This window comes from Xyrauchen texanus, chromosome 8 (genome assembly GCF_025860055.1).
Source record: "Xyrauchen texanus isolate HMW12.3.18 chromosome 8, RBS_HiC_50CHRs, whole genome shotgun sequence".
NCBI classification, from domain to species: Eukaryota; Metazoa; Chordata; class Actinopteri; order Cypriniformes; family Catostomidae; genus Xyrauchen; species Xyrauchen texanus.
This window is the reverse complement of record NC_068283.1, coordinates 36,981,682-37,009,003: the sequence shown is the minus strand read 5'-3', so window position 1 is coordinate 37,009,003 and position 27,322 is coordinate 36,981,682. Positions and strand designations below refer to the sequence as shown.

General features: G+C 38.8%; 1 protein-coding gene across 2 annotated transcripts; it reads right to left on the bottom strand.

Annotated features, from left to right (window-relative positions):
• Window positions 1–586: 586 nt before the first annotated feature.
• On the bottom strand, window positions 587–13,646 carry LOC127647626 (chromobox protein homolog 1-like). 2 transcript variants are annotated; one of them, XM_052131987.1, is made up of 6 exons: window positions 13,458–13,646; window positions 9,295–9,396; window positions 5,530–5,713; window positions 3,934–4,108; window positions 3,619–3,713; window positions 587–1,915 (listed from the first exon to the last, which is right to left on the bottom strand). In XM_052131987.1, exons 2-6 carry the CDS (start codon window positions 9,341–9,343, stop codon window positions 1,771–1,773), a joined length of 648 nt encoding a protein of 215 aa, XP_051987947.1. In that variant the 5' UTR covers window positions 9,344–9,396; window positions 13,458–13,646; the 3' UTR covers window positions 587–1,770. The 2 variants fall into 2 exon arrangements, with proteins under 2 accessions (XP_051987947.1, XP_051987948.1); XM_052131988.1 differs by having other exon boundaries at window positions 593–1,915; window positions 5,530–5,686.
• Window positions 13,647–27,322: the final 13,676 nt, after the last annotated feature.

Below are 27,322 nucleotides of genomic sequence, written 5' to 3'. Positions count from 1 at the left end.
GAAAAGATGTTCACTATACTGCATTTTCTAATGCATGAATTCTTCAATTCAAAAAAATAAAAACACTGTAGTAAAGAAATGCATTGAAAAAAAATTAATAATAAAAAAAAAAGTGTTTATTTTTTATTTGTTTCAAATGAACAAAATTAACATTTCCCCCCTGGAAAAAAGAAAAGAAAAAAAAATTGTAACATGCTTCAAATGGTAAACTTTAAAAGAAGAAAAAGGGAAAAGGTGAAATGATTATAACAATGCAGTCACATTACAGACAGTGAATACAACAAACAGTACTTTCTTACGATATGCAGCAGAATAAATCACACTACGAATACTATACTTTTGCAACAATCTGCATTCAGCCAGTAATCTAAGCACTATTTTAATCAACTTCAAAACATTTCTAGATATTTCTTACATTTAAAAACATTGACGTTATTTTATATTACAGGGGGTTAAGGAAATGGGTTAAATTGTCCTACTGAGACCTGATCTCGGGTATACAGGGTTCCCACTCCTTTTGGCTTTTGCATTTTATCACGATTGCACAACTACAAAGAACTGAATTCGCTGAATTTCCATGACCCCCCACAACAGTTATGTTAGCAAGACACTGCAGTTTAAACTGAAACCTATTCACTTTTCTTCATTCGACATCAATAAATGATTAGTGGTTAAATATAATGAAAAATGATAGACATTTTAAAAAGATGCCTTAAAGATATGTAGTACATTCTGTTCTGTGCACATGTACACCTGGAGCACCTCTGATTAAATACAGTATGTTGGGAAAGAGATCCTGTCTAAAACTTGACACTTTATCACGGATTCATTTGTGATTAGCCTAAATAAACGGAAACATCTGTATGTGAAGATGGATTTTAAAGAGCACATCTCTTCTTCACAAAGTAATACAACTGGTAAAATACACTGATGGCAAGAAGAAAATAATATGTCTATATGGGATTATGGGAAATGTAGTTTACTCAGCTGACTAAAAATACATGGCAAAAGAATCCTGTCATTTCCATATATACATCAATAAGCAAGTTATATAAATGATAAAAGATATTACCTTAAGAATACTGTGCATTTATATTGAATATATAAATTCTGAAATACTACTAAAACAACAGAATGCAGTACAAAGCAATTTGCTGACTAAACTAAGGTGACAAAAGTTTAGACTTCACTGACAAATGCATTGTCAAAGTACACACTAACAACTTGAAGAGCAAGTCTTCACATCTAAAGAAAAAAGAGAAGGTTTAAGCCTAGGTTTTGCTTCGGTTGTCCTTTTGCTACAGTTCACCAACATGTGCATGACAAAATTTGTATCACTAACCCTAATGCAGTGGAAGGTTTTGAAAGACATCAACTCTTTATCAATATACATAAAATATAAGGGTCTGCACAAATTTTACATTCTCCACCTTATTCTTAAGCACAGACAACCAAACTACTGTGGCAATTACTCCATTTCCCATTATCCATCAACAGAAAGAGAAGAGAGAAAATACAGTTTTCCATGTTGTTTTTTGTTAAGGTGTTCAGTACCTCTGAATAACATTGTTTCTTACCCTCTGAAGAGGACTAGACTTTTGCTTATCATGCTCTAAACAAATAGCTTGAGTCCAAGTGTTATGGCATAAGAGTGAGAGAGCCTTTGGGCTTTTGTTGCCCCATCTCCAAACTGCCCACCATTAATCATTACCCACGTCCCAAATAACCACTCTAGACAGACCTGCCCCTCTCTTCATCTCCCTCAAATGGCTAGTTTTTATCATCTTTCTTCTCTTCTTCCTCAGAGGGGTAAGAGTGCCATGTGAGTCGTTCTTCGTAGAATGAAATGACCACCTGCGGACACTTCACATTGGCCTCTTTGGCTGGAACGAGATCTGCCTCATCAGAGTTTCTCCTGTAGACCCAAAGAGAGATCCATAAAGTAATGTAACAACATAATGTAATTAATTAAACCAAACTAGTCGCATTTCGCAGGTACATTAACATGAATACATTTGGCAAACACCTATGTAGGGATGCATGATATATTGGTGGCCAATAACAGAAAATATTACATCGCACCAATAGCGGAATTACGGTCAATAGTTTCACCGATAATGGTTTATTTACTTACGACAGAGAATCTCTGACTGCTTGTGGGTTCACTACATTGTCACGAAATCTCAAGTATCAGCACACACACACCGCTTGTGATAGAAAGGTCAAGCCAAGCTAGCTTTCATTTACATTTTACATTGTTTATTCACCAGGCAGACGCTTTTATCTTAACTGTCTTAAAATGAGAAGTACAGAAAAAGTGATTCATGGTAAAGGCAATAATATGAGTGCTGCAATACAAAGTTTAAAATTGCTCAGAAGCTCAAGTAGAGAGGATGGTGATAGAATAGATTGTTGTTTTTTTTCAAGACAGACAGTGTATTAGTAGGATTGGGTTAAGTGCTCACCGAAGAGAATAAGGAACAGAAAAATAATTCACAGCCGCTCCAAATAAATGTGAATGTTAACAGCTTTTTATCCATAATCAAGTGTTAGTTAAGTGACAGTTATGGGCACTTCATTTCAAAATCATATGGACAGGCTATATATGGGAGAATCAAATATCCACCACTCCTTTTACCATGATGATTCAGATAGATAGCTAATTATTGCTTAGTTCGGTGACGTTTTTCAAGTGTACTGCAACTACAGCAGTAGCCACTCAAGTATTCAAGTAAACATTCAGAATTAAATTAAATGTAAACTAAAACTACTAGCTATTGGTCTTGATTCTATTCCATTAATACTTTAAGGCTACTAAATGTATCCAGCCAAAAGCAGTGAGTGGTTTGTTTTCTTGTCATTTAATTAATATTAATGACATTCTCAGCAGCAAGTCTAATATGTTAGATTTATACTTCAAGTCCGACATTTTGATGGCGTATCCGCATTATTCCGACTGTTCTCAGAGCACAAGCGCATGTAAAGCACACACAATGGGCCGCACGTTATTTATTTTTGCCTTTTCTCTGTTCTCTTTCCCTTTTGACCTGTCATCAAGATCGACCAGTCAATCGCAAGTGACATAATGAGCACCCCTGCCATAAATACTTCAAAGTACATTCAATTTATGCAAGTGTAATGTAAATTATTTTTCAATCAAATCAGCTGCACACATCTATAATATAGATACACTTTTGATTCACATTACATCGTCCAAACCTTTAATAACAGCAGTTAAGATTTTGCCAGACTGTGAAGTACAGATTCCAAGCGTTTAAATGTTACCTATTTTGTTTCAAGTAGCTTCTAATTATCAACCCTCTACAATGCAAGTAAATCACTCGCATATGCGACCAGATTTCAAGCTAGGCGACTAAAAAATATTTTTAATTAGACAATGTCTAGTAAATTGTCCTATCCGAATCACCTGTGAATTAGAGGCAAAGAATAAGTTTAGTGCAGATATTTCACATATGGGCACTCAAAGTGAGAGAAAGAGAGATTCTAATTCGTTTTTGAAATCCAATCTTTAGGGCTGGCTGTCCAAACATAGCCTTTAAAGATGTTTGGGTAGTTTCAGAGTCTGGACTGAACACACAACTATGTTGTTTTACATACCATTTCATTAGAAACATAAGCTCGCCGCTGGAGTCTGTGGCTCCAATGATGCGTTCTGGTTCTAACCCTCGTGCAAAGCCCCTTGGCTTGTCTTGCTGCAAAATATTAAGAAAGGAGGCAAGTTTTTATTGCTTACACAGCACAATGTATTACTTATTGCACACAAGTACAGTCTTACCAAAAGTATGGTTTCAGAAACTAAAATGCTAATACCCCCCCACCCCCCCAACAGAAATACATTATTTTATGCACATAACGATGGCAACTTCAGCCTAAAATCCTCATTGTGATTCTAATTTATGCACACTATCTAACCTCATCTTTCCTCTTCTTGGACCGAACGTCTTCTGCGCCATCTGTTTCAGACTCCCCTTTCCTCTTTCCACTAGAATCCTTCTTGTCATCAGTTGGTGTCTTATGCGACTGCAGATATTCAGCTATGAGATCAGGGCAGTCCAGGTTGTCCTCTGGTTCCCATGTGTTGTCATTACTGAGGAAAGGCACACACAGAATTCACAATTACATGACTAAACTGATATGCTCAGCATTTTTTCTCTGAAGAGGACTGCACCCAATCCAAGTAGATATTTGTAAGTGGGGCTGGACAGGATGCCTGTATATACCATGCAACAAAAAATAGGTTTTGTATATTTTTAATTATGCATACAGCTCTGGAATTTGTTTTTATTTCTCTGGATTGACTATATTTTTAGGTATGTTTTTGAGTAAAATGAACCTAATTTTCTTTCTTTTTCTTTAATTCCAAATAAAAATAGATGAAGTGTTTTCAGACCTTGAATACTGCAAAGAAAAAAGGTTCATATTCATTTTCAAACAACACAATACTAATGTTTTAACTTGGGAAGTGTTCAGAAATCAATATTTGGTGGAATTACTCTGATTTTCATGCGTCTTGGCTCGCTACCAGTCTTTCACATTGCTGTTGGGTGACTTTATGCCAATTCTGGTGCAAACATTCAAGCAGCTCGGGTTTGTTTGAAGGCTTGTGGCCAGCCATCTTCCTTTTGATCTCATTCCAGAGGTTTTCAGTGGAGATCAGGTCTGGAGATTGGGCTGCCATGACAGGGTCTTGATCCGGTGCTCCTCCATCCACACATTGATTGACCTGGCTGTGTGGCATGGAGCATAGTCCTGCTGGAAAACACTATCCTCAGAATTGGGGAACATTGTCAGAGCAGACGGAAGCAAGTTTTCTTCCAGGATAACCTTGTACGTGGCACAATCCATGCATCCATCACAAAGACGAATCTGCCCGATTCCTGCCTCACTGAAGCACCCCCAGACCATCACCGATCCTCCACCAAATTTCACAGTCTAATGGTTAGATGGAGACCCGGAGAGGCCTTCAAGCCACAGTGTCTCACACCTACAGTGATATCTGGTGGAGGATCTGTGATGATCTGGGGGTGCTTCAGCAAGGAGTTAATTCCACCAAAAATCAGGGTTACTCCACCAAATATTGATTTCTGAACTCATCAAAAGTTAAAACATTAGTATTGTGTTGTTTAAAAATGAATATGAACTTGTTTTCTTTGCATTATTCGAGGTCAGAAAACACTGCATCATTTTTGTTGTTTTGTCCTGTTGTTATTTTCAACAAATAAATGCTCTAAATGACAATATTTTTATTTGAAATTTTGGAGAAATGTTGTCAGTACTTAATAGAATAAAATAAATGTTCATTTTACTCAAACACATACCTATAAATAGTAAATCCAGAGAAACTGACAAATTTGCAGTCTCTTAATTTATTTCAGAGCACTATATAAGCAATAACAACTATTTGACAAACTGTATATACTGCTAGATTGAATATATAAAATTACTCATATCAAGATACAAGATTCTGGTCACACCACCCACCCCTCTTTATTAGTATTAACTACTTACTCAGTGAAGCCCTTCCATCTGAGAAGGTACTCCACTCTGCCTTTCACCACCCGTCTGTCCAGAACCTTCTCCACCACATATTCTTCCTCCTCTTCCTCCACAACCTCCTCCACCTTCTTGTTCTGCTTCTTTACTGTGGTGGGTGCCAGCTTGATGTCTGTGAGGGGAGAGAGAAGGGCAGGAACTAAGAAGTGGGGGGGAAAAAACATCCTTCAATATTCAAACAGGTGAAAAATTTAAGTAAATTAAAATAAAGACTGTGGGGCTGGGGAGACAAACACAAACAGTGATTCCACTCGAGCAGGAGGCCACATTTCCACATGTTTTTTTTTTTTTGCTGTAAAGAGCACAAATTTTGCAACCACAAAATAGCCGTTTTAAATGATGATTCTTATTTTTTAAGCATCTTCAGAACTGCCACAAAGCAAGTTAAATACAAGGGCATCAAGTTCTTTCCAACACATAAAGGGTTAATTCTTCTGAAAATGAACATTTTACCAACATTTACTCACCCTCATGTTGTACCAAACTCATATGATTTAAAGTTTTCTGTGAAGCACACAAGGAGATGATAGACAGAATATTATCCTCAGTCATTTGTTTTTATTGTATGGAAAAATAAGATGCAACGAAAGTAATTGGTGACTATTGCAAACATTCTGTCTAAAATCTCCTTTGACGTTCCACAGAAGAAAGTAAATGAATTTGAAACGTTATGAGGGTAAATAATGGTAAACTTTAAACTTGTTTTATCACATACTAAGCCACGCATATTGATGTAATTCAATCTGCTTCTGTACTCAAAACAAAAATATATCCAGCTATCAAGCCTCAGAATCAAACTGCTTACTAGAAATACCATTATACATCTGCAGGACAGACACAAGCTGTTCAAACAATAATTCCTAGAGTCAGCATGATCGCATTTCAAGCTAGGCAGATACCAGTTTGGACTAGATCCATCACAACCCAGCAACACAAAACTTAAACTCCCTAGATTAGTGATTGACCAGTTAAAAAAAATTGTTCACCCAAAATTACAAATTTTCCAAAAATGTGAAAATAGTAGCCAGAATTGTTATGCTCCAAAAGCATATAAAGGCAGCATAAAAGTAACCCATAAGACCACAGTGGTTAAATCCATATATTCAGAAGCATTCAAATTAATTTTGGATGAGAACGGACCAAAATATAACTCCTTTTTCCACTGTAAAGTATGACATCAACAGTCTCCATGGTGATCATGATATCAACCTCGATTTCACTTCCTAGCGCGTTGTAGCGCTCCACGCATGCGTCAAATACTAAAAACACAATGAAGCTTAAAATCATGATCATGCCTAGAGACTACAATGTCAAGATTTATAGTGACAGTGGCGAGGACTCCACGACAGCACATCCCTCATCAAATGGGAAAGGAGGCAGAACGGTAAAAATAATATTTAATTAAACAAAAAGACACACAACACAAATGCACATGTGGCAGCTGCGTGTGGCGCTCTCTCTCTCTCTCTCTCTCTCTCTCTCGAACTGCCACATCCCATTGCACTTAACCTCTACTCGGCTGATTTGCCCGATTGGGGGCCGGGCCTGCGTAGTCATGGCCCGGCCCAGCCCTCCTCCTCCCCACAACCAACCTCACAAAACTTGAGCAGATCCAGCTGTGGCACGCTCATAAACATTCCTCTGAAGCACATATTCTAACGGTCTCTCCTCAACAGTTCCCTGTAACTTTTAACTATCTTTTCTAACGATAAAAGACAAATATCAATGAAACTTCTATTATATACCATCTGCACATATCTCGTTTAACCTGTTGATACACACCCCCTTTTTGAGCAAACCATGAAAATGACATACCTGAACTTTAATGGTTGTATTTACTGACCCTTTGGAGTATGGACACAGTTGCAGTATCTTTTGAAAGAAGACACTTTGGGCTTTATTTCCCAAGTTTCTGAATTAATATATGTTGTTATTTTTTTAAGTTAGAGAAGCTGAAGTTTATAGTAATGGAAATATTTTGTGCTGAACATGTTTCTATATTCTAAAAAAAACTATAATAAAAGTGCCAAGACAATCCAGAAATACAATGTTCTCAAGCCACAAGTCTAAAGAAGTTACGTTTCAAATTTGAAGATGACTAACAGATAATGAGGTTCCTGCAAGTTTATTTCTCTGAAAAATCGCTGCTTGTGTACAGAGTAAAATTAAGGCTCTGCCTTTCAAGACGACACATAATCTGACTGCACTGCTTGGCTATTATGAATAAAACTATGCCGCATTTTTAAAAATAGACTTTGGAGATAGGCTAATTTTGTTTAAGAGACTCTAATATATAAAATCATATACAGTTTTACAACATGAAACCTGCTAAGATTGCAGTGTGTTGAACGATGACGAAGGTTAAATCTCATGTAAACAATGGAGAATATATCAATATTTCTCAGATTTATCACTTTTATGTACAAAAAGTGCTATTGGATGTTTTTCAATGAATGCTTGTCATAGACATTTGACCCAAGTGTGGTGAACTGGATTCATCTGGCGATCGTGTTTTCATAATAAAGGTATGAAGTCCCGTTTTTATATTGCATGTTTTCATTTGTACTCCTGGCATAAATAACTAAATTGCTGTTTCTGGCTATCATGAAACAGAGATCGGATATCAATGTTGAACTCATAGACCTTTGAAAAGATGTATCATTTGTTAACATTAATTACATTTATAGATGGTATATTATATATTAAATGTAAGCAGAGTGACGCCAATACCGTGTGCGGGCGATTGTGTATCAACAGGTTAAGCAGATGTCATTCACGAACCCCACGAATATCCAGCGTTTTCTTCCCATCAAGCGCTCATCTAATATCTTCCAGAATCAAAAGTTCCTCTGATTCACAAATCATGACAGTCAGTCTGTGACAATCCAAGCAGGTGATCCAGGCCGTTTAAACTGTCAGGAGATTGATGCTCACGCTGGATCCGCACGAGCATGTGAGATCAACATCAAAGTAAAAGTGCTTCACGTGTGCAGCAAGTAAATGTCTTATTCAGTGTGCACTGTTTGTACAATTGGTATGATTCAGTATTTTTTGAGGAAATGCGTTTGCTAACACGGACATGCCATACATGGTTTCTGGACTACTGTGTGTACTGTTATTTCCTTCTTCCTAATATATGAACAATTTCTTCATATGCAAATAAATTACTACAATTTTAGGACTAAACAGAAATCTAAAAAAACAAAAAAAAAAAACAAAATGCTTTCTAGCATTTAAAATACAATTCAATATTATTTTTACAAAGTTAAAGTTTAGTGTGAAATTGAGCAAATATAGTGCTAAATAACAGTATTAATGTTTTACCTATTTTATGTTTGCGTTATTTATTATATGAAATTGTGTGATATATCTGCATTGCATCGGCCATTAAAAAACCCATAACGGTCAATCACTACTACTGAGCAGTTCAACAGATGTCAATTTTTGTATTCACAATTTGGCCTTTCATTCAGTCTTTTCTGCATAAGAGCAGAACCAAATCATATACCTTTTTAAATTAACAGCAGAACCACTTCTATTAAGTCACCAACCAATGCTGATAGACAATTAATCACATGGCAGACGAAACACATAAAACCAAAATTGTTATTCAACAAACTGTACAACAAACATTTGAACAGTTAAAGGAAAACTCTCCACCGCACACATTTCAAAGAGAGACAGTACAGAACAGGAGCGAAGGAGAAAGTTGTGAGACACCTGGGGTGACGCTGGGAGCATCACTAGCTGTTTCTGTTGGTTGGCTCATACTGGTTGGGGGGTTCTGCGGAACCTTCCGGTTCCTTGTCAACGTCAACAGTGCTGAACAGAGAGAGAGAGAGAGGATTAGAGGGTATGAGGGAAGGGGTTCATGAATCAGGTAGTAAGGGAAAAGAAAAACATAAGGAAGGAAATACAATGGCAGAGGTACTATTTTTTTAATCCCCTTTTCTCCCAATTTCGAATGCCAAATTCCCACTACTTAGTAGGTTCTCGTGGTGGCGCGGTTACTCATCACAATCCGGGTGGCAGAGGACAAGTATCAGTTGCCTCTGCTTCCACACATCTTATCACGTGGCTCGCTGTGCATGACACCACGGAGACTCAGCAAGTGGAGGCTCATGCTACTCTCCGCGATCCACAAACAATTTACCACGCACCCCATTGAGAGCGAGAACCACTAATTTTGACCACGAGGAGGTTACACCATGTGACTCTACCGTCCCTAGCAACCGGGCCAATTTGGTTGCTTAGGAGACCTGGCTGGAGTCACTCAAATGGCAGAGGTAGTATAAAACAGCACTGTGGAAAACAGTTTAGTGGCTCAAACAAACACAGCATTTAATGGTGCAAGGCTCCCTTTTATTTGCTCCGGGCATCCATGCAGATTAATGGCAGGTAAGCTTTTTAAAATATAAATAATGCATTAAACTATCAGACGCTCAGTAAAAATTTGGCATTTTTGTATTACAGAATTGGAATCAGCAATATAATGAAAAGGAGAAATTGCTTTGCGAAAACTTAATTTTTTATGACATAAAAGAACAAACTTCACAGTAAAAGAGCGGTCCAAATTAACCAAACCACTTTAAATATTTGACTCGCTGTAATTATTCCCAACAGCAATATTTATAACAAAATGACAAGATTTCAATGACAGGGAAATTATTCAAGGAAAAAATATATCATTTTTTTTTAAGATTTGTTTAAAATTAAATATACCAAAAAACAAAAAACAAACAAAAAAAAAACACCCATAATTGAAAGGGTGTCATGTTTCCAATGTGAACTGAAAATGATGAAAAAGATAAATAAATAATTGACGATGTTCTTGATTAAGTGAGCAAAAAATGTCAGATCTGCGTATAACATACAACTTTTTCCCACCCTAATGTTTTTTTTTTACACATTCCAGGTAATACACATTTTCCACACTTTAACAAAAACTATTTGCATTTGTTTTATGGTCTTACTGGGGCAACAAGCAAACACTCAACAGGTTGGAGCACCGAGTTGTTTCACCTAAAAAGGGCATAAAATGATGACATGCCAAACAAATCAAGCTCCAAACCTGCTGTACCAAGCATCTAAACTTTTTTCAATTTCATGAACATTGAATCATCCAGCTTAACTTCTTAAAAATAAATAAATATATATATATATTTGTATTTTGAATGTGTGTCATACTTGGGTTTATTCATTGCTTTTCAACTTCTATTAATATTCTGGGTCTAATGCAAGTTAAGCTCAAAAGACAGCATTTGTGGCATAATGTTGATTACACAAAAATACATAATTTCTACTCGTCCCTCATTCATTTTACACAAAGGTCCTTACAATGTAACTTAAAGGGGCCAGTTCATAAAACATTTTAGTCTTAAAATGATTTTAGTATGATAAAACCACATGTTTCCTCATCTTTGTACAATAAAAACCAATTGACTTGACTTATACCCAATAATATCATAACAAAAATCATTATGACATAAGCAAACATATATAATTTGGTAATCGCCCTTACACAAGTAATTCCCTAATATTTGACACTAGAATGACATTAAGACGTTTAATGTTTACTTCTTGTAGCTATACATTTGAAACATTGTGTACTTTAAGGTTTAAGGACTGAGCCCATTCTCTTCAATTGTAAGTGCCTCACTGCGATCGGGATTTTTCTAATAAATGAGGGATGGGTCAAACTTTTTTCTCTCGTGGTTATCAATTTTATGCCACAAATGCTGCCGAGTTTTCACTCATCCAAACATGTGAAAGTTACTTGACCCTTGTGTGACATTCGAGACATTTTTGTCTTATTCTTTTAGTTTTTCAATCATTTTGGCTGTGTTAATGCCAACAGCACAGATTTTGCCAAAGGTGTGCATTTTGATATTTCAAACTCAGTTCCTATAATACATCTATAATACACTGTGTACACAAAATAGTAACACTCAGGACCTTAAGGACAAAAATGTCCCAATTGAAACCAATTAAAACTGCAATATTTGATCCCAGTGCCATTAAAGCATAAAATCATGAATTCTACGATATTATGCTTTAATTCCGGAGCCTGTCTTCAAAAATTGTATTGGATATTTTCCACCAGATGGTGCCATTTTTCTCACGTTTAGCCTATGGAGCAAATACAGCCTTTTTTTAAATTTTCTGTTTGCTGTATTATAGAGCACTGCAGGCTAATTTAATAAATGATGCAGCTAAAATTGTGTGGGTGTGGATGTCAGAGTGTGTTTTGAGAAATTTGTGTGAGGCATTACATAAACAAACTGGCATTTAAAGGGTTAAAATCCTGAAAATGAATGAATATTTGTTAGTTATGAGGCAGGACTGATATTGGCTAAAAATCTAAGTCAGTGAAAGTGGAAATAATATTAATATATAATATTTTATGGAAGTTATTTGAAGCTGACATTTTTGTCCTCTAAGGTCCTGAGTGCAAGCTTTTTTAATTTTTTTTATTTAATTTAAAATAGCACTGCACAAAAAGCAATGATGCATCAAAATCAATGTTGTTGCTAATCATTGACATACCCCAGACTGTGATAATGAAAAACAAAACAAAAACAATTCCCCTTAACATTTAGTATATGAAAAAAATAATAGTTTTTACGCTGACATTTTTGTCCTCCAAGGACCTCCGAGTAATTTTTATTGACACAATCCAAACACCTTTTGTTATTTAATTTGAAGCACATAATATTCATTAAACTTTATTGCACTCATTACATAATAATGAAAACAGACGTCATATTCTCACAGCGATTATTCGATTTAACGTCTATGTGCGCATGCTTAGATTCTTCACCAAAAAGTTTTTCCGACGCTCATTTTCTGCAGGGATGGTTAAATGCCGCGAAAATCACAATGACGAAACGTGAAGTTTAGACGTATTTTAATTTAGCAATGCAACTGTAAAGCAAATCAGAAAAAGGGAAAACATTAGTGCCCGTTACTTAACGGCGTGCACGAGGAAGGCGTTTCTGTCTCGTATGGAGTTGATGGGCTGGACTGACCCAAGCTAGCACAATCTTGGGTCCAAATTACAAGGTACAAAAACTTCACGAAAAGTAACAACGGACTAATGCATTGTAATGATTTCGCAGAAGTACAACGCAAAATAAGTGGACAATTGCAAGGCTATATTGACCCTGACACAAAGCACCGACTAGCCTTCGTGGATAATGTTGCAGAAACATGGTCGCCCACTTCTCCATGTTTGTACAGAGCTGAAAACTACCACAAACTGCAAGAATATCCGACAGAGATTTCAAGAGCACAAGGTTGCTTAAAACACTCCAAGTAGGGTTGCCACTATTGAAATGTAAAATAAGGGACACTTAAATTTGTTACATTTTACATGTAAAAAAAAATATTTTATCTTTTCGATTTGGTCTCCTTTATCTTATGTATACAGTTTGGTTGGTTTATACGTATTTTTTTGCGTTTTTTTTCTATTTTTTTTGTCTGCCTGTATTTGTCTATGACAGTGATTGTATCATACATTGCTTGATCTTATCGAACATGTATATAGAAAAAAAAATACAGTTTCAGCACCATTTAGCACATTTCAGACGGTCCTTTACCCACCATGGGCACATTTTCCAACTTAAATTGATGTTAAATTGGCGATCTGGTAAGATTTTACCGTTACGCCATCTGACCAGCTTAAATACGGTACAAATTGCGTCCCGTTTGGATTCGATAGGGGACGCATAATTTTATCTTGAAATACGGGACGGGTGGCAAACCTAACTCAAAGTCTTTTAGCTTCAAACATATTATCATAACAATCACTGCAGTGCATCAAAAGAGCATATTCCTTAATGCAAACACTATCAATACTACAGTTGTTTCTCAGCGCCACTTACCTGTGAAATAGTGAGTCAGAGACGGATTATCACCAGTTTAGGTGATAAAATGCGGCTAGTTCGGCTGTATCGCCTAACGCTTGAAATCTGTTGATTTGAGAAAGAGTTTACTATTATTTTTCCTCCTGGAGTTCCCTCGGCTGGTCAGACAAAAGACAAGCTATGCAACCCGCCAATTCCGACTGTACGTGACCGAGTACGCACGCACGCACGCACGCACATGGGTGATGCATTGTGGGAGTTGTAGTTTTACAGTGCGGTTCAGCTGGGGGGTCGAGGAGAGCTTGCTTTTCTCAGGAGTTAGGACTCAAAACATTTTGGTATAAGATACTTGTAATCCCAGTATTGCATATAATTTATCATATAACAACAAAATCATGTTAACATGTAGGCTATGGTATTTATATCTTGTGGCTGTAATTTTGAAACTATGTGCATTATAATGTTTATTCTCTGCCCTGATTCACTTCCCCATTCACTTTAAGCGCCTTGCTAGTCAAAATATTTTTTTGTGGCAATCAACATGCCATAAATGCTCTTAATAAAGCTTTGCTTTTATTGAGTGTAGTACCGTACTCCCTAGTAACATACATTTACATTTAACATACATTTATTCATTTAGCAGATGCTTTTTTCCAAAGTGACTTACAAATGAGGAGAACAACAGGAGCGAATCATCCTAGGGAGGAAGTTGTAACACAAGTGCTGTAATTCAAGTTTCAATATTGTTTAGATCTAATGTTTTAAATATATATATATATATATATATATATATATATATATATATATATATATATATATATATATATATATATATATTATCGATTTGTTTCTTACACCAACCTATCGATTTACTTCAGAAAGCATTAACTGATCGACTGGAGTCATGTGGATTACTTTTATTCTGCCTAAATATGCCTTTTGAACCATCAAATAACCAGCAGCCTGATGGCACCCGTTTTCGTACAATTTAGGGATCTACAGCGCTTCAACATTTAAAAAAAAAAATCGTAATATGTGTTCTGCCGAAGAGAGTCATAGACATCTGGGATGGGATCAGGGTAAGTGAATAATTAGCGAATTTACATTTTTGGGTGAACAAACTCTTTAACTGAAGCTCCCATTAGACCAGCATGTCTTAAAGGGATAGTTTGCCCAAAAATTACGCATTCTCATTGTTTACTTGCCCTCCTGGCATCCCAGATTAATATAACTTTCTCTCTTTTGCAGAGCAGAAATTACGATTTTTAGAAGAATATTTCAGCTCTGTTGGTCCAAACAATGAAAATGAATGGGTGCCAAAGATTTAAAGCTCCAAAATCCACATATAGGGAGCATAAAAGTAATCCATAAGCCTCCAGTGGTTAAATCTATATCTTCAGAAGTGGTATGATAGGTGTGAGTGAGAAACTCAAGTATTAAGTATTTTTTTATCCTAAATTCTCCTCCCTGCCCAGTAGGGGGCGATATGCATGAAGAATGTGAAACACTAAAAACAGAAGAAGGAGAATGAGAGAGAGAAAGTAAAGTGGAGATTGACTGAACAGGGAGATTTCATAGTAAAAAAAAGAATTAAGTACTGATCTTTATCTTACCCACACTTATCATATTGCTTCTGAAGATGTGGATTTAACCACCTGAGTCGTCCGGTGTACTTTTATGCTGCCCTTATGTGGATTTTGGAGCTTAACAATTTTATCACCTATTCACTTATATTGTACAGACCTACAGACTTGTAAAACTAGTGAGCTAGTGGGGCTAGTCAGTTGAGCTAGTGGGGGGTTCACTTAAGTGCTAAAAGGGGCTTGAGTTTAGACTTTCTAAAGGCTTTTCTTTCTACAATGGCAACAATATTTCTTGTCTATTATTTGAGTAAAAATCACAAACATTGTTCATTAGAATCAATTTTTAAGCATTATATTCATCTAATAAGTTAATATTTTCAGCAAATTATAACTGTGTTGAGTGAACGACTTTAAAAAATGTCCGACAGAAGGCAGTGTCTTATTTTTCCCACAATGCAATGTGAATTAGACTGTCTTACTAAAAACAACTGTGAACTTGTTTTATGCAACATGCTTTCTCTGGCATCTTTAGTTAGTCAGGCTTCTTGTTAGAGGCAGTCTTACAATTATAGCTGTTTATGCAACCAGCACCAGATTATAGAGCCAATCACCTTTCAGATATAGATATCACTTGTCAATAAATTGAACAGAACGCAGTATGCGCATTAGCTAGACAAGCCAGGAAAATTGCTTTTTTTTTTTGCGTAATTGATCTAAAGAAGCACAAATTATGCTACCAGTGTTGTCAGATTTTACAGATTTGATATTTGTTCTTTGATCATAATCTTGACCAACCCTTGGAGATTTCGGTCTTTCTCCATTCAAGTAGATAGGAGCTGTACTTGTTTGCCAATTGTTTAAATAGTAAAATAGCTTCCCAGCCTGACCAAGAGCATTCCAAAGATGGCCACTGAGTGGACAGACTTGCCTCAAAGGTGTGGGAAGATATTTTGGGGTGGGGGTGCTCACACACCTTGTCTTTTGGGGGTGGCAGGGCGGCAATGTCATATCTACCACATTGTAAATACGATAAAAATTAAAAACAAATCGTATATAAAACACTTATCAGCGAGAACACTCATGAAAATATATGGAGTATGCATGTTAGTACATTTGACAAATAGCCTATTACACATAACTATTACAACAGATTTGACAGAAAATAGTGAGACAGCTAGCACTTGTAGTGTGATGGTCCACCTTAACACAGGAAGTCAGGTTAACATAAATTGTGCAATAATAATAATAATAAGGAAACAAAAATAATAATAACTTGGACTTACTGGTGGACTTGCACTCCAGTGTAGGGCAGATTAATAATTTAGCTATGGTCTGACTGTCTATTCTGTTTGGGAAATGTTTATATAAATAAAACAGGAGAAAGACTTCTGTTTCCAAGTCTCTGCCAGTGTTCACCACCACAGAGGTCGTTTCCAAGTCTCTGCCAGTGTTCAAGACCACAGAGGTCATCCATCCATCCATCTTCAACAGCTTATGGCCCTGACTGAGTCAGGTCGCGGGGGCAGCAGCTCCAGCAGGGTGCCCCAAACTTCCCTATCCCGAGCCACATTAACCAGCTCTGACTGGGGGACCCCGAGGCGTTCCCAGGCCAATGTGGAGATGTAATTTCTCCACCTAGTCCTGGGTCTTCCCCGATGCCTCCTCCAAGCTGGACGTGCCTGAAACACACTCCCTAGGGAGGCGCACAAGGGGCATCCTTACCAGATGCCCAAACCACCTCAACTGGCTCCTTTCGACACAAAGGAGCAGCAGCTCTACTTCGAGCTCCTCACGGATAACTGAGCTCCTCACCCTATCTCTAAGGGAGAAGCCCGCCACCCTTCTGAGGAAACCCATTTCGGCCGCTTGTACTCGCGACTTAGTTCTTTTGGTCATGACCCAGCCTTCATGACCATAGGTGAGGGTAGGAACAAAAATTGACTGGTAGATTGAGCGTTTGCCTTCTGGCTCAGCTCTCTTTTCGTGACGGTGCGATAGAGCGAGTGCAATACCGCCCCCGCTGCCCCGATTCTCTGGCCAACCTCCCACTCCATTGTCCCTTCACTCGTGAACAAGACCCAGAGGTACTTGAACTTCTTCACTTGGGGTAATGCCTCCTTCCCTACCCGGAGTATGCACTCCATCGGTTTCCTACTGAGAACCATGGCCTCAGATTTAGAGGTGCTAATCCTCATCTCAGCCGCTTCACACTTGACTGCCAAGTGATCCAGTGAGAGCTGAAGATCACGAACCGATGATGACATGAAGACCACATCATCTGCAAAAAGCAGCGATGAGATCCCCAGCCCACCGAACCGCACCCCTTCCCCACCCCGACTACGCCTCAATATCCTGTCCATGAATATCACAAACAGGATTGGTGACAAAGCGCAGCCCTGGCGGAGACCAACCCCCCACATAGAATGAACTCGACTTCGTGCCGAGGACCCGGACACAGCTCTGGCTTTGGACGTACAAGGATTGGAGTGCCCTAAGAAGGGACCCCCCACCCCATACTCCCGCAGCACCTCCCACAGTATCTCCTGGGGAACCCGGTCATACGCCTTCTCAAGTTCCAGAAAACACATGTAGACCAGATGGATATACTCCCAGGCCCAGGATCCTTGCGAGAGTAAAGATCTGGTCCGTCATTCCACGGCCAGGACGAAACCCGCATTGTTCCTCTTAAATCCGAGGTTCAACAATCGGCCGAACCCTCCTCTCCAGCACCTTGGAGTAAACTTTACCAGGGAGGCTGAGAAGTGTGATATCCCTGTAGTTGGCACACACGCTCTGGTCCACCTTTTTGAAGAGGGGAACCACCACCCCGTTCTGCCACCCCTTGGGCACTGTCCCAGACTTCCACACAATGTTGAAGAGGCATGTCATCCATGACACCCCCTCCACATCCAAAGCTTTCAGCATTTCTGGTCGGATCTCATAAATTGCTGGGGCTTTGCCACTGCAGAGTTGTTTGACTACCTTAGTGACCTACCCAGGGAAATTGAATCTGATCACCCATCAGCCTCCGGCTCTGCCTCTAGCATAGAGGGAGTGTTGGGATTTAGGACTTCTTCAAAGTTTTCCATCCACCGCCCAAGAACCTCCTCGGTTAAGGTCAACCACGTTCTATCTTTGCTATATACAGCTTGGATGGTTCCGCGTTTTCCCCTCCTAAGGTGGCGGACGGTTTTCCAGAAGCACTTTGGTGTGGACCGAAAGTCCTTCTCCATGGCTTCTCTTCTGTTTTATATGAACACAGAGGTCATATAAAACAGAAATGCAATCTTATTAATTTAAACATTGATCAATAAATAAGCTTTTTTTCATTTTGAGTTGTGTAGTTATTTTTTTCCTTTACTGAAAGTGTCAAATGTAATTTTAAAATGACAATTAGTTTCTTTATTCCTGCCTTCGGACCGATACAGCTGAGATAGGCTTCAGCACTACCCACAACCCTGCATAGGACGAGTGGCTATAGAAGATGGATAGATTAATTTCTTTAGGAGTAAAACTTTAATGAGAAAAAAATTACCAAGTGCACCTTTAAGCAAAAGGGCTAAAGTATCTACATGGAGCTAAGATAGAATGTAGGATGTGGGGTGAAATCGAACTTTCGGACAAGCATTCAAAATAAGTATGAAAATAGTCAACAGCCTTGACATTAGAGTGTAAGTAGCTTATTGTTGAGGTAAATACTGTCTGAGATGTAGAATTGAGTCACTGTTTTTGCCCCAATGAACAAGAGCATGTTGACCTTGTAAGCACAGAGAATTGGAAACAGCCTCTGTTTTGTTTTGTCTTGTCTTGCCCTGTTGCAGTTTTCCTATAGTGAAGGGGCTCATCTCTCTGGAGGCGTATTGGTCGATTTGCATCCGTGCAACCTAGTAATCCAAAAATAGTGACAGAAGATGCAGTGTGTGTGTGTGCACATGTCGGGTTAATGTAGAGGAAAAAGACCTGCTCAGAAATGAGTGGAAAACAAAGGAGAAGCATTAACAAAATTCATCATCTGTCTGAGTGTCATTATTGAGTTAATTACCCCATTATTCAAACAAACCAGCCACACCATCCACAAACAGAGGGTGATATTTATATTGTCATATGCAGAGGCTGCAAGGACGGGGATATAAAATTCAATCTCTGCTTGTGTCTCTTTTCTCCAAAAACTTATGCAAACAGATGATGATCGCAAACAAAATCTGGCAGCCAGAAATCGGCATCCAGTGTAGGGAGACGAGGTGTGGCGTAACATGCACTGTCTTGGGTTCATTGAAGAATAGCCATGATGCTGCATTCTAGATCATATGCAGAGGTTTGATTGCGCATGCAGGAAGGCTGTCTAAAAGAGCATTAAGGCTAATTTATACTTACTATGCGAACAGGCTTCGCTTAGTTTGCCTACAAATGATGACGAAATGCAGTGACGTTTTTGTTCTGCCAAGTAAATTTTTTGGTGAGATTTCTCCTGTTCGTGTACATCTCTGAAATTCTTGACCCAAGCGAACTCGTCTGGTCAAAAAGCACTGATGATTGGTCAGTTCAACCTCGTGGACCTTTTGCATCTGAAATGATTTCTCGACCCACATCAGTTCAACGTGGACAAGCATCTGGAATGATTCTTCGGCCACGAATGGAAAGTCAGTATGGTGACATTGGCACTATAATGCAAAGGCAAAATGAAATAACATCAGCTCTTGTCCAACTGCAACGTTGTTCATCTTTGCCTGCCAGAGATATACCTTTATTTGATGGAGATCCTTTTCAGTATGTTTCGTTTATCAGAGCATTTGAAAAGGGAGTGGAGGAGAAGGCAAGCAGTAGTGATTGTTTATATTACTTGGAACAGTTCACCAGGGGGCAGCCAAAAGAGTTAATACGTAGTTGCCGACACATGACCCCTGACCTTGGCTATGCTAATGCAAAACATCTATTGCCAGAACATTTTGGCAATAAGTACAAGATTGCCATTGCTTATCTGGAAAGAGCCTTGTCTTGGCCCTCAATAAAAGGGGAAAATGTCAATGCTTTGCAATCGTATGCCCTTTTTCTGCGTGGTTGTTGCAACATCACTGAGGAATTGCAATACCTTCAAGAGTTGGATATGCCAAGCAATATGAGAGCTATTATGTGTAAATTGCCTTTCAAGCTCAGAGAGCGTTGGAGGACTGTTGCACATAACATTCTGGAAAAAACTCAGTGTAGAGATTTGTTCAAAGATCTTGTGGAATTTATTGAAAAACAGGTTTGCATCCTAGTGGATCCCTTGTTCGGTGATATTAGGGATTCGCCAACTATCACGAGACCTGTTAATCGACCAAGGCTATGTCTAGAATGCAGAGTTAAAGGGAACATCTTTGCCACTAACGTTGCACCAGTGGAATCTGGGGAAACCGCTAAGAATATGAGGACAGAATTGCCACCAAACAATGCTAAAGTGATTCCATTATGTGTGTGGTGTGCTAAGCATCATGTATTGGAGTACTGTCAACAATTCAAAAGGAAGAAGCAAAGGGAAAAGGTGTTCTTTCTAAAGGAGAAAGAGCTTTGTTTTGGTTGCTTAAATGCTGGGCACATGAATCGTAACTGTGGCAAGCGGTTGACTTGTAGGATATGTAGTCAGCACCATCCCACTGTGCTTCATGTTGACAGATATCCAGCCAATTTAGAGGAGGCAAAGGCATGCAAGTTCTTAGGATCTGCCGAAACATGTGGTCATACAGGGGCCAGAAAAGATCACTGTATGCTTTCTATCTTACCTGTTCAAGTCAAGGCCAGTAAAGGAGATCAGATAATCCAGACGTATGCATTCCAAGATCCTGGCAGTTCTGCAACTTTTTGTACTGAAAGTCTTATGCAGCGGCTTAATCTTTCTGGTAGAGGAACTCAGTTTCTGTTACAAACTATGGGACAGGAAAGAGTTGTATCAGCATATACACTCTCAGGTTTGGAAGTGTCTGCTATTGATGGTAACATCTTCTATCAGTTTCCACAAACGCTCACACAGAAACAAATGCCTGTAAGTTCTGACAACACTGTGTCTAAAGGAGATTTGTCTAAGTGGCCTTACCTGGCAAAGGTTAAAATTTCCCACATAATGGCTAATGTTGATTTGTTGATTGGAAACAATGCTCCTAAGATGTTGGAACCTTGGGAAGTCATAAACAGCCATGTGGATGGCCCTTATGCTATGAGAACGGCATTAGGTTGGGTCATCAATGGTCCTTTGCATGCAGGCAGCTTTGCGGCTGAAGACTGTTCTGCTGTGGTTAACAGGATTTCTGTGTGTAGATTGGAGGAGATGTTGTTTAAACAATACAACCATGACTTCAATGAAAGAGCTGCAGAAGAGCAAGGATTGTCAAGAGAGGATATTAATGTTTTTGGAGATTGCGGAGAGTTCTGCTAAGCTTCAGGACAAGCATTATACCTTGAAGTTGACATTTAAAAAAGAAAATGTGTATCTTCCTAACAATTTCTCTGTGGCAAAACAGCGGATACTTGGATTGAAGAGGAGATTCCAGAGAGTTTTATCAGGAGTATGTATCATTTGTAACTAAAATGATCAAAAAAGGATATGCAGAGCAAGTGCCCACTCATCAGCTTAAAAGGTGAGAGCGGCAAGGTGTGGTACATTCCTCACCATGGTGTACGTCATCCCAAGAAGAGGAACTTGCGGGTGGTTTTTGATTGTGGTGCGGCATTCAATGGAACATCTTTGAATCAAGACCTTTTACAAGGTCCCAATTTCACAAACACATTGATTGGAGTCCTCTTGAGGTTTAGGCAAAAGTCTGTAGCGGTCATGGGTGATATACAATCCATGTTTCATCAGGTTCGGGTGGCAGAAGAGGACTGGGACTTCATCCATATTTTGTGGTGGCAGAACGGAGATTTTACAAAAGAAGTGGCAGTGTTTCGCATGAATGTCCATCTCTTTGGAGCTGTCTCCTCTCCGAGTCGTGCTGCCTTTGCTTTGAGAAAAACAGCAGATGATCATCAATCTGAGTTCCGAGAAGAGGTTGTTCAAACTCTCAAAGAAAACTTCTATGTAGATGATTGCCTTAAGAGTGTGGCATCTGAAGATGAAGCAGTTTGTTTAGTTAAAGATCTTTCCATTCTTTGTCAGCGAGGAGGTTTCACTCTGACAAAATGGATTAGCAACAAGCGCACTGTCCTGCAAACCATCCCTGAGGAGCATCGAGCCAAAGAGTGGAAGGAGCTGGATCTGGACAGGGACAACCTGCCAGTTGAGAGAACACTTGGATTGCTGTGGTGTGCGGAAACTGACTCATTTAAGTTCAAAATGGAGGTCCAGGAGAAGTCCTGCACAAGACGTGAATGTTGTCGGTTTCGAGCTCAGTATACGATCCACTTGGGTTTTTGGCACCAGTTGTGCTACCTGCTAAGATCATGTTACGCGAGTTATGTCGGAGGAATTAGGGATGGGATGAGATTGTGCCCCACGACATTTTGCATGACTGGACAAGGTGGTTGACGGAGCTGAATGCACTGTCTGAATTCAAAGTTGAGAGATGTGTTAAGCCCATAAGCTGTGGGTCTTACATACATGCTCAGCTTCATCATTTTTCAGATGCAAGCGAACAAGGGTATGGCACAGTCACTTACCTTAGGATCCAGAGTAGCAATGATGACATTCATATTGCCTTCCTCATGGGCAAGGCCAGAGTAACACCTTTAAAGGTCATCACTGTTTCCCGTTTGGAGTTAACTGCTGCTGTGCTTGCTGTTCGTGTTGACCTGATGTTAAAGAAAGAGCTGAGGCTCCAGTTGCAAGAATCTGTCTTTTGGACAGACAGCACATCTGTGCTCAAGTATATCATGAATGAGGACAAGCGTTTTCATACTTTTGTTGCGAACAGAGTCTCCATTATCAGGGAAGGCACAAATACATCACAGTGGCGATATGTTGGCTCAAAGGAGAATCCAGCTGATGATGCATCCAGAGGAAGGAGGGCTGGAGATTTTATTAAGAAAAATAGATGGATAGAAGGCCCCAAGTTTCTGTGCAAACCAGAAGAGGATTGGCCCAAAAATCTTGTACAGACTGCAGTAGGGGTTGACGAACTGGAGGTCAAGAAAGAAGCCTTTGTAAATGTGGTAAATATTCAAGGTTCACTGAAGGGTACAGATTGGCTGATGGCTTACTTTTCAGATTGGAGGAAACTTCGAGTAGCAATTGCCTGGTTGCTTAGGTTGAAGATGATATTATTGTTGAGAAGAACTCACAAGAGGATGGAGTCAGATATTGCTGATGCCAATAAACAGAGTGCCTTGGTGCAAGAGAGTCGGATGTTTAAAGGTGCAACAGGAGGACAAACATTGTCAGCAGAAGATCTTATGGAAGCTGAGTTGGCTATAATCTGCTACTGCCAACAGCAAAGATTCCCTGAGGAGATTGCTGCTTTGTCTTCTGGAAAGGATATAATAAGCAAACAGAGTACCATCTATAAGCTGGACCCGTGGTTGGATGATGGGCTTTTGAGAGTTGGAGGGCGGCTGACTCGAGGCTCTTTGCCAGAAGACACAAAGTATCCACTACTCCTCACTAAAGATCAGCATGTGGCTACCCTCATACTGAAGCATTTACATCAACAGCTTGGCCATAGTGGGCATAACCAAATGTTGTCTACATTAAGAAGGAGGTATTTTTATCACAGGTGCCACCTCAGCTGTGAGAAAGATCATAGCAGAATGTTGTTTCTGTAAAAGATATAATGGCCGGATGATGGGGCAGAAGATGGCTGACATGCCCAAGGAGAGAATTCTGCCAGACCATCCACCATTTACCAATACAGGTGTTGATTATTTTGGACCAATATTGTTGAAGAAGGGAAGAGGCACAGTGAAGCGTTATGGTGTCATCTTCACCTGCTTGGCCAGCAGAGCAGTTCACCTTGAATTGGCCACTTCTCTTGACACGGATGCCTGTATTAATGCTCTGCGCCGATTTATCAGTAGAAGAGGGCAAGTGGAACATCTTCTCATCAGATAATGGTACAAATTTCATAGAGGCAAAGAGAGAACTTAGGGAGGCACTTTCATAATTGAATCTGGCTAACATTCAAGGAGTTTTATGCCAGAAGGGCATTAAGTGGAGTTTAAATCCTCCTGCTGGGTCCCATTATGGTGGGGTTTGGGAGCGGGTCATCCACATGTTGAGGAAAATCCTCACTGCAGTTCTCCAACAGCAGATGCTTGATGACGATGGTTTCCATACAGTCTTGTGTGAAGCTGAGGCCATCTTGAACGATCGACCAATCACTAAATTGTCTGATGATTCAATGGATCTTGAAGCTCTGACTCCTAATCATATCCTGTTGCTGAATGGAAAACCAACATTATCTCCTGGATTGTTTGATGTACATGATTTGTACATAAAAAGAAGGTGGAGACAGGTCCAATACATTTCAGATCTCTTTTGGAAGAGATGGATGAGAGAATACCTACCTTTGCTGCAGGAGAGGCAGAAATGGAATAAAACTAAGAATAGCCTCAAGCCTGGAGACATTGTGGCCATTATGGATCCAACGGCACCTCGAGGCTCCTGGCCACTCGGAAGAGTTTTGGAAACATTCCCTGACAAAAAGGGGCTGGTTCGCTCTGTGCGTTTACAAACTAAGACCAGTGTTATAGACAGGCCTGTAGCAAAGCTTTGTTTTTTACACTAGTCTATGGGCTAAGGGATTTTGTTATAAGCACCATTTGTATTTATGTGTGGCTCTTTGTTATGTGTTGGGAATTGGTATGTTTGATTCATTTGATTCATCAATTAGGGGCTGGTATGTAAGAGCCATTTTGTCTTTATTTAAACCTTGTTATGTAAGTGTGTGTCCAGTAGGGGTCTCTCCGAGTAATTGGTTACTGAGTATAGGGAGGAACCTTCCTTCCAGGTGACAGGTGTTGTTGGAGGGAAGGTGCACACAGTTTTTTGACCGCATGCTATGCTATGCTATGCCATGCTATGCCATGCTAAAGTTATGCTATACCATGCTGTGCAGTAGGAAATCTGTACTAGTGAAGAACTTGGAACTGTGGATTTATTGACTGTTTGTTGGATTCTTGCTTACTATAAATGAAGACCAGTCACGGTAAAATAAATCTACAATGTAAGCATATTAACTTAAGTGTGGACATTGCAGTGAATAAAAGCCCGAGCGTGCGGGTCCATTAACAAGCACCGTCCAGCAGCCCTCAGTTGCTTTAAGTAAAAGACTTGGCTGCTTACACTACTCATGGGAGTGATTTGGACATGACATTTTTTATTTACAATTAAAATCGATAACTTTTTAGCCCGTCTCTCAGAGATTGTACAGAAGTACACTTTTTTTTTTTTACATGATTTGCATCACAAACTCTATAATGACAGTGCGGCCACGACAAATGAGTGGAGAGAGATTGGGGTTTTTAAAAGTTGGAGGGGCTCTGTTACAAGTTTAATTAAACAAAGAAGCCACACAACTCTAAAGAGGCAGTCCACAGTGAGAAAATCTGCATTATTGGCTTTACTTGTGCCTGCAACAGTATGTAAAACACTGTGACATCACCCTAAACAAACACATTTTAAAATTATGTTGCACGTAGATGATGTCGCTAAAGTTTGGTTTCTTCCAAAGTATAAACCAGGTTTACAGTAGTCCAGTCTAGATATGACAAGAGACTGAACAAGAAGTTAGAAGGGTCTTATCATCCTGATGTTGTAGATTGTAAATCCACTTGATCGGGCTGTTTTTGAGACATGATCGGTGAAGATAAGTTGGTTGTTGATGGTTACCCATACATTTCTGACTATTTTGAATGGTGTTATTGTTGTTGAACCTAGCTGAACAGTGATAGTGTGCTCATCAGCAGGGTTGGCTGGAAAGATGAGGAGCTTGGTCTTTGCAACGGGAAAAAGATGCTTTTAACTACTAATAGAAAACGAAAAGATTTATATAAAATATTATCTTTAAAGTTCCTTTAACAACTTTTTTAATTTAAGTATTAATTTGTGACATATTTCAATGATATCGTCTGATGTCCTAAAGATACATCTAATACAGTTTTCACACAGTGGCCCCAAAATATATCTTTACACTTAGACCACACATAAAAATGCACGTATATAAATGCATTAGATAATAAATTAGCAAACCATTGGGGAACTGCAAATTAAAGCTATAGTTTTTCCTCAAACCTAACTTTGCTTTTCTTAGCTATTTTTGTAGTGACTTTTAACCAACTGTTTGGTTTTTCTTTTTAGTGGATGTGTGATATCAGTTCCCCACAAATAAAAAAACAAGTGTCTATGTAGTGTCTAAATTCGACAACCAGAAAGTTTCCAACGTATGTATAAATATACTGTATATCATTTAAAATCTAAAAAACTTTTTTATGAAAAGCGTGCTTGTACTTTCCTTTTAATAAATGTCACTTGTAAATTTGAAATTTTCATCTCTCTGACATGAGAAAAGCTGTGAGGCCGAAACGCTTTTGTCCCTTGACTGGTGGGGAAAAAAATAAAATTACAAAACGCTGAAAACAAGGAGTTCGGATAATTTTTCTTTTGTGATTAACAAAGGCTCATGGATCTTCACATGCTAAATTGATAGAGTGCAGTTATTCTCTCTTTTTTCATTTGAAATGCTCTGACATTATTTATTTATTTAAGTGTGTAGCTTTAGTGACCAGGTACATTTTGGGGCCAATGTATATGTTAATATAATGTAGATGTTAATGTTGAAGTTAAAAAGAAGTTGAGTATCTCAAGTAGTATTCACCTATAATGAAAACTCTTGGAAAGTGTGTTACATTTGTATGTATACTGTATTAGACAGATGTGCTCAGAGTAAATAGAACAGTTTTAATTATTTTTACTATCAGAGTTAACAATTTAAATGTACACTTGCCCAGATACTGAATCTGGGCCTTGACATATAGTTCACAGTAAAATGTATCACACATATTAAACTGTGGTATGTCATGATATGTACCATAAGAGTTTGATTTTCGTTACGTTTTTATTTATTAGAAATGTATTCATAATTTATTAGAAAAATTATTCAAATAATGTGAAGTTGAACTTCCAGTATTTGCTCTGTGGTCTCTACAGTAATCAGGGTTCCCACCTTTTTTTGAATAATGAAATTCTATGACATCTCCAGACACTAGCGATTACTGGATACAGATTAAAATAAATAAATTCCATTCAGTCCAATTTGCTTATTGTAGGTATGAATGAAACCGATTTGCCTATGAGTCTGTAAAGGGAACAATGGAAAGGAGGAGGCGAGAACCGGC